Here is a 13,687-nt window from a genome sequence, read left to right as displayed (position 1 = left end):
TACAGGATTAAGCATTAAATTTAGACTTGTCCTTTCAGAAACATGCTGTAAAAGTGTAGACTGTCTTTTTACTGCTACATTCCAGTTTAATTCCTGTATATTACACCATATTTCATGTTTGTCAAATCAGAAACACAAAAGGACAAATCTGGTTTATACACAAAGTGTGCTGAACAATCTAAACTAGTTGGATTTGGTCTATAACAAATGAGCCACAATTCCTCAAATTCGTTCATAGATTATTATGATAATCTACAACTGTGTTTCTTATATTCATTCACGTAACTTCTTCATTCTTTGCTGTTCTTTCTCACTGAAAAAGACTGTAGTCTAATTGAATAACTCTGAAGTAATTAAGGACCAAACAACAAATGAGATTGGAGTCAGTCCAGGATCCGTCAGGCCTTTCCTTCAAAGCTAATGGAGTTACTATAAAAGCAATGCAACAGCTAATGGAGCATGCAGTCGTTTTACTCGCATCACTTACATTTCAATTCAGGTGGAAAATTATGTCATTAATGTATTTAAATTGCAATTTAAAATGCAATGTATCTTCTGAATGAAAATGGAATTACCCAGATCTTGCCACACACCGTCAAACCCAGTGCAAGGAATTACTCAACTTCAAACAATCCTTACATCCTGCCCTGTGGAAATATCAGCAGTAGACAAGAAAACATGTCTTCAGTTTGTTTTTAGAAATTTAAGGCACTCTGCCAATGTTGGAACCCTAGTAAGCCATTAAACTGTGTCTAAGCTTGCTAATTGGATACAGAAGGTGATCGCTTGCTTCGATAAGGCAGTACCAGTGTTGTCTGTGCTAATAAAATTCTTGTTTTGTTTTGGCGAACAATTAATACAATCTGTAAATTAACTTAAAGGAATAGTTCTCCCAAAATTGAACATTTGCTTAAAATGTACTCACCCTCAGGCAATCCGAGATGCAGAAGCAATTGTTTCTTTTAATAGAGAAATAACACTTTTACATCACTTGCTCACTAATGGATCCACTGTAGTGAATGGGTGCTATCAGAATGAGTCTGAATATAATAGATATTATTATATACCTAAGCTAAAAGTTTCCTAGTGATGGATTTGTTTCTTACAAACATGCAGCTTTTGGCTTCACACGACATTAACTGTTGGACTGGAGTGGTGTGGATTACTTGTGGATTATTGTGATGTTTTTATTGGACTATCATTCTGACGGCACCCATTCACTGTATAGCATCCGTTGGTGAGAAAGTGATGTTATGCAAAATTGCTCTAAATCTGATGAAGAAACAAAGTTATCTTCATCTTTGATGGACTGAGGGTTAGTCAATTTTCAGCAATTTTTTCTTTTTGAGGGAAGCATTCCTTTAAACTAGATGTCACCTAACATGTAAAAGTTTTTGTCCCCCTCTGAAAAAGCTAATGTAATTAAGACAAGGGGTTCATTGACTCTACTTCTGTCCATTTATATTGGAGTGGAGGGCTTGAGTGTCTGTATTTGTGTGTACAAATGAATTGAATTACTGCGACAGTATTACAGGAATGCAAATGTATGTGTGTTGTTGTAACTTTTACCATGTCAACCAATCATGATCAGCATTTGGGAGTGTTGGATTTTTTTTTTCAAACCAACAGCAGAAATGTCGATGCAGTGCATCTGTATTGTGGATAAATGGTATTTATTGCAAAATGCTTTTCATTTATATTTAGATATTTCATGAGGGAGACAGAAACGTATTTATTATTTTACACTTGTGCCAAATGGAATTTCTAAAGTCGGCTGAATAAACATACCCAGTTTACAACAAAACAAAAAAAGTTGCTTATTTGTCTTGAGTTTCTAAATTCACTTTCCTGTTTACGCTCCACTAAAAAATGTGTAGACAGCAGATTTACAATGCCGCAGCTTTAGGGCACAAACAGAAGAATTTAATTCTATTGAGAGAGATCTTGTTTACAACGCTTTGATGTTTAAACGATTGCTGCAAGAGGTGACGTAAGGATGAAAAAAATTCAATAACAAATAAAGCAATACCAAAAATACAAGTGGACAACTCATTAATGTCAAAGTGAAAACAGTGACTCAGAATGTAAAAATCCAAAATAAGTCATTCCATAAGCATTAACCCCATTTAATATGACACATTTATACCATCACTGGTGTGTCCAATTGGGTTTAAAGGTCACATAAATAGGTAAATTGAGAGCACCTGTGTTGTCAAGGGGCTTGATTGTAGTATAAATACACCTCAATCTGTTGGAAATGGATACCAGAAGATTTCCAAATCACAAAGTATCCCTTGGAGTGCAGTTAAATCAATCATTAAGAAACACAAGAAGCTGTAAATCTAAGGGAAGCCACCAAGAGACCAATGCTAAGACTACCATAACTAAACCAGGGGCCACAGAAACCTCCCGTCTCAAGTGAAGAGCTAAGAATTATTCTAACACAAATTGCCTTAACAATTTTTTGTAAAATGGCCGCGGATCCCAATCTGATTGCTAATTTAAGGGTGAACTAAAAACCTGACTAAGCTTCAACAGTTTTTAAACAGCAATTGAGAAAATAAAAACTGTAGCAGTCAGATGTACAATGTGTGTTGACATGAAAGAATATTTTCCTGATCGTAGTCAAAAAAGCCTAATTAATTCTTCTGAGGTTAAATGTTGTAAAACATAAAAGCTTCTAATGGGGGTGAATACTTCTTACTGGCTCAGTATGTTTGTATACTCGTGTTAATTTACACATTATTTGGATTTAACCATCCTTGAAATGTTTAAAAAAAAAATGTTCAAAAGCACAGAATCATACCGATGGTATAAACTTGTGCAGAGAAAACCTCAACAGAGCAGCTTGATAGACAGGATTTTAACATGACCACAAATACAACAGTTGCTATTGACTGCAAACATTTAACCCATTGTAGGACGACCATCAGAGCCGTGTCACTTCATTCTTGTGCCCGTGAAACCAATAACTCTATACAAACTCTAATACTCTGTGAGAAGTCCGGTTTCAGTTTAAAACCACTGAGACACAATTAACAAGAAAGCACAAACTATTTCTCTGTTGGTCCAAGACTCTTATCTTGCATTCTACCTGCTTCTCCTGTTAATGTGAGCATCTTAATAGAAAAACATAATCAACATTTCCAGCTATTTACAACATGAGTGCCGTGAGTAAATCTCAAGAAACCTGTTATGAACATCCATGGGCCATCTTTAATAATAATACAATCAAAAACTACTAATGTGAAACAAATGAGCATTATCAATGAGAATAAATGGAGATTTATGAATGGGAATTGGAATTACAGTAAAAATTGGTGGGTGAAAGGTGATCTGGATGTATTTCCATGAGAATCTCCCTGTAGTGGTTTTAACAAGCTAAACAAACTAGCTCAGCCATGAAGAAGGTTTGTTTATAGACCGTTTACCTGTACTGAAGTGTTGTAGTTTACAGTGGTAAATACAGATGAATATACTAGTTAAAAGTCTGCCATATTTTGAATTTCTTGAGAAACGGTTTATCCTTCAGGCCGATTTAGCATCACGTGATCACGCATTCCTGCCTTATACAAAATAACAGTTTTCGCCTAAAATGGTTATACAGTTACTGTTATTAGAGTAAATCTCAGTTAAACATTAACACAAATTTATAGAAACATTCTGAAATGTAGCTATTACACTTTGAATTTGATTCTATATCATTTAACAATAAAAAACAAACATCAGAAATAATAATTGCAGTTGACTAACACTGGTATTTGGCAGAAACTATGGTAAAACACAGATATACTGTAGAGCTAGACAAATAAAAAAAAAATTATGTGAATATGTTTTTTTTTATGTTGACGATTATCGATTGATAATGACGGTAATGATTGACACGTCTTACAGCCAATCAAAAAGTGAATTGAGTTTGGGGGCGGAGAATCAAGCAGGTACAACTGAGACACACGTCAGACTGCACACTTCGCAAAAAAAAAAAAAAAAACACCGCAAAAGACAGGTAAGATATTTTATACTTTTTGACTGAGTCTATATCAAACCATTTTTTTTATCTGCGAATCAAAAAAGCAGAATATACATAAAGGACGACGCTAAACAAAAGTCGTATAATGATGTTTTTATCTTTGATATTTGTTAATTTATTTGTTTGTTTATTTTTTCACAACGGTCTAAGTGACTAAGTTGTGAAAAAGAAGTCTGTTAAATATGGTAATAATATAGCCGATGTCAGTAATCTGGAACGTTTTATGGTGGTTTATGTGTATACTACAGTTGCTGTGGTTGCATCCTCTGAGAATATGTTTCCAGGCCAACAGAAGTCGGTACATAAAAGCACTTCCTTGTTTGCCCACGAGACGTCTTGAAGACCACCTCAGTGCATTTCTGCATTCTTAATCTCTTTCCATAGCAACCTGAAGCTGCAGGCGACTGAAGTGGATCCAGCGAGACTGAGTTGAGGTGCTATGGCCGCAGATGCAATGCAGGAGCTAAGGCAGCAGTGCCTCAAGAGAGGAGCGGCAGGAATCAAGGCTCTTGGAAGGCAAGAGAAATACCCCAGTCTATTAAAAAACAATCTCCTGTGAATATACGAGTCTGTGGTTTCGTGGTGATGAGGTGTAGCATTAGTAAAGCTGTTGTTTTGATTCCTGCTTGAAGCTGATGAGGAATTATCACCACTGTGCCATTGATAATTAACTTTCTAGGTTACACCAGGGGGACTGAACCAGTTATCGGATGAATCTCAGGAAAAACAAGTCATACTTCACCACAAAATTAAAGCATATGTCCACCCAAAATCAAATGATTAAAAAAAATAGATACTATATTGTACATAAAGAACATTTTCATGGAAATGAAGCACATTGTTCATAAAATGTGTATAGTCTACTGTGCATTCAGATGCTGTGGTTAAAGGATCTTCATTTAAATCAACATATTAAAAATGCACAAAAACTATTCACAATTCAGTTTACGTTAAATGTTATTTGTTTAGCATTACAGTAGTGAGAATATGGGAAAATATGGAAATGTATGAAAATGTCATTAAATCAAACAATTAGAATGTAGCTTAATCTTAAAACAGACTTAAAGGCAGGGTAGGTAATACATGTATAAACAACTTTCTTCCCAATTTGTTTAAACGTTCTATATATATCAATGCATAATTAAAATGTAAGTACTCTGATAAAAAGAGTATAAAAATCGAGTGACTCTAGACCGTTTAATCTGTATTAAACACAGCTCATTATTTCCATTTCGGGACGAAACATAGGATTGGCTTAGACGACTGTCACTCTCTCGCAACTATGGCAACCACCCTTTTGCCACACATGACCTGCCCACTTGCGCGTGCACGTTTGATTTGAGGAAACATCTCGGTTACGTATGTAACCTTGGTTCCCTGAATAGGGAACGAGATGCTGCGGTGATGTCACCACGTATGGGAACACCTTCGGTGTGACGAATGTCTGAAGCCCTATACCATCCCGCCAATCTTATTGGCCAAATAGCGCGTGGCACCGCCCAGCATGCGTAAGCATATATATACCTGGTGCCGCGCGCCATTTACCTCAGATTTCATGACGAAGAAGAAGAAGAAAGCTATCAAGGTATGGCACGGCCAGAACCGCAGCATCTCGTTCCCTATTCAGGGAACCAAGGTTACATACGTAACCGAGATGTTCCCTTTCATAGGTCACTTCGATGCTGCGGTGACGTCACCACGTATGGGAACGCTATACCATCACGCCTGACGTACCTGATAGCTTGGATCCAAGGAAGCATCTGCTCAAGCGGAGAGAACCCGGGAGCCAGGAGCCATCCTCACATCCAGACTGTAAGACCTGATAAAAGTGCTCGGTGAGGACCAGCCTGCCGCAGCACAGATATCATCCATAGAAGATCCACTGAGAAAGGCTTGAGAAGAAGCCACTGCTCTCGTGGAATGACCTTTTACTCCTAAGGGCGAAGCGAGCCCGCGCGCCTCATAGGCCAAGGAAATAGCCTCCACCAGCCAATGGGGCATGCGCTGTTTCGTAACTGCATGGCCTTATTCTTATGGCCAAAACAGACAAACAGCTGGTCAGACTCACGCCATGGGGCAGTACGATCCACATAAGTCTTTAACGCTCTCACAGGGCAAAGACTAGATCCCCAGACTCCGCCGCAGCAGGAGAAAAAGCCTCCAGGACCACCTGCTGAAAGCGAAAGGGATAGATGCGACCTAGGGACATAATTAGGCCTTGGTCACAACAACACTTCCACAGAATCTGTGCTATAAAAGTCAGGATTTATCCGGAACAAATTCCAAGGGCTCAACAGATGCCCTGATAAACCATGCAACACAATGGAAAAACCATGAAGGAACCCGCACGGGGCGGAAAGGCCTCAGCCGTCGCGCACCCTGTATGAACGAGAAACAGTGGATGACGGCCCACTGAGGCACCATTTATATATTCGTGGTAAGCTGAATAGCTGCCACGTAAACGTTCCTGAAGGAACTCCAGTACTGACGCCACTGGGCAGTAAACTGGATCCATATTATGAGTTTCACACCAGGCCGTAAACAGTCTCCACTTGAAAGCATATAAGCTTCTCATAGAAGCTGCTCTAGAATTCAGTATAGTCTCGGTAGTTTCAGCAGAAAGACCGGGACATATGAACTCACTCCGCTCAGAGGCCACGCCCACAGATTCCATAGATCTGGCCTCGGGTGCCAAATCAGTCCCTGTGCTTGTGATAATAAATCCTGTCTGAGGGGAATCTCCCATGGAGAGCCCGCTAACAGATTGATCAGATCCACAAACCACGGCTGTGTGTGTGCCACCGCGGAGCCACCAGCAGCAGCTGTTCCACCCTGTCCACCCGTATTCTGCATAATACCGCCGAAATCAGACAGATTGGGGAAAAACGCATACAAACTGGTCCTGGGCCAGTTGTGGGCTAATGCATCCAAGCCCAGGGGTGCTGGAAGGCATAGGGAGAACCAAAGCGGGTAATGCGTACTCGTGTTTGACGCAAACAATTCCACTTCGCTTCCCCGAAAATCTGCCATAGGAGACTCACCGTTTGGGGGTGCAATCCCCACTCCGCTTGCTCCAGAGTCTGCCTGGATAGCAAATTCGCTCCAAAGTCCAACGTCCGGGGACATGAACAGCTCGGATCGATAGAATTTAGTTCTGAAATCAAAGAACATGTTTCGCCAGCCTGCACAGGGGGCGAGAGCATAATCCTCTCTGATGATTCAGGTATGACACAACCGCTGTGTTGTCTGATCTGAGCAGCACATGACGGCCGATCAGCAGATTCGAGAAATACTGGAGAGCCAGAAAAACAGCTAGTAATTCCAATCTGTTTATGTGCCAACTCCCTTGACAAACAGCTCCCCAGTCGGTCAAAGACGCATCCGTCATGACAGTCTCTCGGGAAGCGCAAATCCCCAGCCGGACTCCGGTCAGGAGAATTCGGTTGACATACATAGTTTTAGCGACATCACACATCGCCGTGTCACCGGAATCGTCTGATGCGGAGACAACGGGGTGAAACATTCCATGCGTAAGCCCAGGCTGTTAAATGATTCAGCACAAGATCCCCATGAGAGTGTGCTTGAGTCTGCGATTGCGCTAACACCAGCCAATCGCCTAAAATAGTTCAAACACGAACGCCCTGGGGCCGCAACGGGGCCAGAGATCCATCCATGCACTTTGAGAAGTACTGATACGCTTTGCTCTCTAAAGCGAATCTGAGGAACTGAGTCTCCTGATGATCATTAAAATCTTGAATTTCCTCAGCCTGAGTGCAAGATTCAGATGGTGTAAAACCAGAATGGGTCGTAATCTGCCGTGATTTTTTTTTTTTTTTTTTTACCACAAAATGACGGCTGTAAAAAAACCCCGCCTCCATCTGAGAGGGGTGTACTTCCTCTATAGCCCCTTTGCTCAGCAGAGTTGACATCTCCTGTCGCAGCACCGCTATTTCCATCGGCTTCGCCACCGTGGAAAGAATTCTGCGGGAAGGAGGCGGGCCTTATTGAAACTGAATGGTGTATCCGTGACAAATCGTGCGTAACACCCATAGATAAATGTCGGGCAAGCGTTCACACACGGCCCGAGACCATACTAGCGGTCTCAAAATTTCCGCTTCCTGCAACGCTGTCATACATGTTAAAATGTCCGGGCACGAAAAGCTCGTGGCGTTCGTGCACAGGGGAAGTGTATGTATAAGAGCCGTTGCGTCTCGTTGTGTATAATCCTGAAACGTGTCCACGGCAGGAATTAGGCCAACAGATTGAACATCGGGCTTTGCCGCTAGCGAAAAACGGAGGCTGTGCGAGCCGTCATAAATGGGTCGTCTGTGCAGGACCCTTGAATCGCCCCTCAAATTCTGAAAGCTGGATTGCGCAGAGTGTCTGAGGGAACGTTTGGCATTACAGCTCAATCCAATGCTGCTCGAAGCACCGTTTGCTGCGAGGCAGACAATGTAGAGTGTGGGGACTGCAATGAGAGGGTTAGATGTGCATAGCAATCCAACAGCACTCTCTGGTGGAGGGCACAGTCCCTGGCAGACATTAAGGAAAACGCAAGCGTAAAACTCACTGCGTTTCGTTGTGTATAATCCTGAAGCGTATCCACGGCAGGATTTAATCCAACAAGATAAACATTGGGCCACGCTGCTAGCGAGAACGCGGCAGCTGTGTGAGCCATCATACACTGGCCATCTTTGCCAGCCTCCGCGCCGTCCCTCAAACTCTGAAGGCTGAATTGTGCAGAGTGTCTGAGGGGGGCGCGCGAATGAGAGCTCAGTTCAATGACGCTCGAGGTGCCTTTGCTGCGAGACAGTCAATGTTAGAGAACATGAAGGAAAACGCATGCATCAAACTCGCTGCGTTTCGTTGTGTATAATCCTGAAGCGTATCCACGGCAGGATATAATCCAACAAGATAAACATCGGGCCACGCCGCTAGCGAGAACGCGGCGGCTGTGTGAACCGTCATACGCTGGCCATCTTTGCCAGCCTCCGCGCCGTCCCTCAAACTCTGAAGGCTGGATTATGCTGAGTGTCTGAGGGGGCGCGCGAATGAGAGCTTAGTTCAATGACGCTCGAGGTGCCTTTGCTGCGAGACAGTCAATGTTAGAGAACATGAAGGAAAACGCATGCATCAAACTCGCTGCGTTTCGTTGTGTATAATCCTGAAGCGTATCCACGGCAGGATATAATCCAACAAGATAAACATCGGGCCACGCCGCAAGCGAGAACGCGGCGGCCGTGTGAACCGTCATCCGCTGGCCATCTTTGCCAGCCTCCGCGCCGTCCCTCAAACTCTGAAGGCTGGATTGTGCGGAGTGTCTGAGGGGGTGCTCAAATGATAGCTCAGTTAAATGACGCTCGAGGTGCCCTTGCTGCGAGACAGTCAAATGTTAGAGTGTGGAAACTGCAGTGAGAGGCTTAGATGTGCATTAGCAGTCCAACAGCGCTCTCTGGAGGCGGGCACAGTCCTAGGCAAACATGAGGGAAAAACGCATGCGTCACATTCGCTGCGTTTCTTTTGTGTATAATCCTGAAGCGTATCCACGGCAGGATTTAATCCAACAAGATAAACATCGGGCCACGCCGCTAGCGAGAACGCGGCGGCTGTGTGAACCGTCATACGCTGGCCATCTTTGCCAGCCTCCGCGCCGTCCCTGAAACTCTGAAGACTGGATTGTGCAGAGTGTCTGAGGGGGCGCGCGAATGATAGCTCAATTCAATGACGCTCGAGGTGCCCTTGCTGCGAGACAGTCAAAGTTAGAGTATGGGGACTGCAGTGAGAGGGTAGATGTGCATTAGCAGTCTAACAGCACTCTCAGTGAAGGGCATAGTCCCTGGCATATTAACATGAAGAAAAGCGTGTGCATTAAACTCGCTGCGTTTCGTTGCATATAATCCTGAAGCGTATCCACGGCAGGATTTAATCCAACAAGATAACATCGGGCCAAGCCGCTAGCGAAAACGCGGCAGCTGTGTGAGCCGTAATCCACCATTTGAAGAGCAAAACTGTTGATTAACGCGCTCGAGTGGGGGAGAGCGAGCACATGGAACTCCAGTGCATCACTGTATTCATAGTCAAGCCGCACATATCGCCCCTAACCAACACCTCGTGCGGGGACTCGGCGACCGCAGAAGCGAAACGGTGGGGGTTAGACGCGAGGCGACTTAAGAAATACACTCCAGAGCGCGGATACTTCCTATTGGCGTTAGTGCACAGGGGAAGTGTATGCATATTTTACTGTAGCGATAGGCTATCAAGGAGAGAACCTGTAGAGAGGCTGCAACGAACCTCTCATAAGTGCCTCCTAGTGATAACCCATCATACGGCTCCTACCTTTCGTTGACTCATCGCGTCCGCGGAGAGGAGTATACTGCTCGTAGATGATCGCTGAGAACGCGAGATAATAGGACACAGAAGATTCGCTTCGTACTGAAGGAATGAAATCTGAGGTAAATGGCGCGCGGCACCAGGTATATATATGCTTACGCATGCTGGGCGGTGCCACGCGCTATTTGGCCAATAAGATTGGCGGGATGGTATAGGGCTTCAGACATTCGTCACACCGAAGGTGTTCCCATACGTGGTGACGTCACCGCAGCATCGAAGTGACCTATGAAAGGGAACAGCACGTTTGATTCAACAGGCACGGATCCTAGGAATACCAAAACAATGGCAGAGAAACAGCAAGCAAAATTCACAGTACCAGCCTATGCAGTTAGTGAAGGCAAACCAGGCAAAAAAAGGAAGACAGTAACAGTACAAGAAAAGGCAATGAAAAAAAAGTCTTTGGATAAACAAAAAATAATTAAATAAAACGCGAGTTAAAATCGGCGTGGCTTTCCAGCGATGGAGGGAACTCAAGGGGCTGAAAAGTGACTCTTTGATGGCTTTATTTCTGCTGGACAGGTAAATCTTTCTTTTTGTATTTTGATCATACATATTTTTTTCATGAAGCATGTGTCATTAGCACACGTAGCTGCGTAATATAGCTAACATAACATTACTTAGCGAGCCGTAGTAGAGGCTTTGGAAGGAGCCCAGAAGGGAGGGGGTGGAGTGAATGGAAACAATGAGCTGTCTTTAAAACAGTCGTGAGAGGTCTACAGTCACTCGATTTTTATACTTTCTTTTTCAGAGTACTTACATTTTAGTTATGTATTGATATATAAATAAAGTTTAAACAAATTTGGAAAAAAAGTTTTTTATACATTTTTTTACCTACCCTGCCTTTAAGAAAAAAGAAAATAAAAAATGTGATCAATAAGTCACGGCAACTTGTTTTTTCATAGCTTTAACTCAAAATAATGTAACCAATTTCAAGTTACTGAGATTCGGCTATATTCAAGATGGTAAAAAATGAGTTGAAATGAAATGTACAGACACTTTGATGAAAGGCAGCAACTGAGCCATGGTTTTTATAAGTTGAATTAGTTTGATACTTTTATAGGAAACATTCTTTTAATTTACATTTTCTTGGCAATGCGAGGTAATAAATCAGTATTTTAAATATTCACCTTTGTTTAATTCTTTTTTTCTTTTTTTTTTTTACAAAGGTAGAGTATTTGGGGGTAAATTGTTTGTTTAACTAAGATTATAAATTCTTTCTAGGACATTTCGTATTATGGATGATGATGGCAGTAAATCTCTAAACTTCCAGGTGTTCGAGAAGGGCCTGGAGAACTACGGCGTGTCTGTGGGGAAGGACAAAGCACAGCGGATCTTTGCCATGATGGACAAGGATGGAAGCGGCACTATCAACTTCGATGAGTTTCTTGAGAAATTTAGAGTAAGAATGTGTTTTGAGGACACCAAAAAGTTTTTCGTGGTAATTTCAATGCAACCTGCTTCTGTTTCTTTGCTTCAGCCTCCCATGGCGAGCTCACGCAGACAGGTGATCGAGCAGGCTTTCCAGAAGTTTGATAAGACAGGAGACGGCGTTGTTACCATAGAAGATCTACAGGGGGTCTACAACACCAAGCATCACCCCAAATACAAGAGTGGAGAGTGGACAGAAGAACAAGTCTTCCGCTCTTTCCTGGAAAACTTTGACTCTCCATATGACAAAGACGGACAGGTACTTCCAGTTTGTCAGATATGGGATGCATTTTCAGTCTAATAAGGGTCTGCAGACTAGATAATATTACAATCATCATCATCATCATCCTTATATTTTGGTGCTCATATTTCAAAATATTTAATATCATTTTACATAACCAGAAAAAAAAATGTTTAGGCTGAAGAATTAGATTATTTTAACCACCTTCTCTTAAAATAATCATCACTTCCACTACTAAATGAATCTATACAAAATAAAATAAACCACATACATAACTGGAAATTACAAATTTTTAGTTATTCAGTTATTCATAATTTGAATTTCACATTTGTTTATCAGCTTTATCATTTTTATTTGCAAAGAGAACTGCACATTCTTAATTCCTTGTCACATTTATTCCATTTAAATCCATTCACAATGTCACTTATTTTTATTACACTTTTTATTAATTGATGCCAGTCAACATGTGCTGTGTACTCTAATAAAATTACATCTTTAAAAGCAATGGGTTTGCACGTCCATAATGTGCTAAACTCTAGTTTCTTCCCGTGACAGGTGACGCTGGAGGAGTTTGTGAACTATTACAGCGGAGTCAGTGCTTCTGTCGACAGCGATGAGTATTTCATCACCATGATGAAGAACGCATGGAAGCTGTAGTCATCATCGCTCAGAAATCAGTTTCGACGCATTCAACTTGTCATTACAACATTTTACTGAAATCGTGTAGAATGCACGATATTTACTTGTTGAAATCATGTCTAATTAAACTTCTTTGGTTTGCACATCCTGCTTCAGTGTTTCACACAATGCTTGTTGAAAGCATGTGACTCTTGACCGGGACACGAGTAAACGGCGTGACAGCTGTCAAAACCCGGGCTTGTTAGACGTCAGCTTCAAAAGAGCTTTATTGAGTTCTCTGACAAACACTCCTCAGTCACTTGATGAATCCCAGCAGGCAGCTGTTTAGACTGTAAACTGGTGCTTCTATTTATTTGATGCAGTCTGTGCTCAAGAGTTAGATGAGCAGGAGCGCTATCTGCTGAACGCAAACAGCATCACACATGTCCTTTCCAAATTAACCAAGATAACTAACAATCTCAAGTTTGGGACAGTAAGATTTTTCTTAATACATTTATTCATCAAGGACGCAATAAGCTGAGCAAAAGTAACAGTAAAGACGTTATAATGTTACAAAAGATTTCTATTTCAAATAAACTGTGTTCTTTTGAACTTTCTATCCAAAGAATCATCATCAAAGAATCCTGAAAAATAAAATGCATCAGTTTTCATAAAAATATGAAGCAGCACAACTGTTCTCAACATTGATAATAATCAGAAATGTTTTTTGAGCAGCAAATCGTCATATTATCATGATTTCTGAAGGATCATGTGACACTGAAGACTGGATGCTGAAAACTCAGTGCAGTGCATAAATTACATTGTAAAAATACTTATTTTAAATTCTAATAATATTTCACAATTTACTGTATTTATGATCAAATAAATGCAGCACTGGTGAACAGAACAGACTAATTCCAAAAACATTCAGATTCATCCACGATTAACAAATTCAAGGAAATTAATGTATTATTCCAGGT

The 13,687-nt window shown here is 41.5% G+C and overlaps 1 protein-coding gene across 1 annotated transcript; it reads left to right on the top strand.

Annotated features, from left to right (window-relative positions):
- Positions 1-3,922: 3,922 nt before the first annotated feature.
- Positions 3,923-12,871, top strand: LOC132095997 (calcyphosin-like protein). The gene is made up of 5 exons (XM_059501105.1): positions 3,923-4,006; positions 4,425-4,546; positions 11,642-11,819; positions 11,898-12,107; positions 12,645-12,871. The coding sequence occupies exons 2-5, from the start codon at positions 4,470-4,472 to the stop codon at positions 12,744-12,746; spliced, it is 567 nt and encodes a 188-aa protein (XP_059357088.1). The 5' UTR covers positions 3,923-4,006; positions 4,425-4,469; the 3' UTR covers positions 12,747-12,871.
- Positions 12,872-13,687: the final 816 nt, after the last annotated feature.

This window comes from Carassius carassius, chromosome 20 (assembly GCF_963082965.1).
Source record: "Carassius carassius chromosome 20, fCarCar2.1, whole genome shotgun sequence".
Taxonomy (NCBI): domain Eukaryota; kingdom Metazoa; phylum Chordata; class Actinopteri; order Cypriniformes; family Cyprinidae; genus Carassius; species Carassius carassius.
Note: the sequence above shows the minus strand (reverse complement) of the source record. Positions and strands in the feature narration are given on the sequence as shown.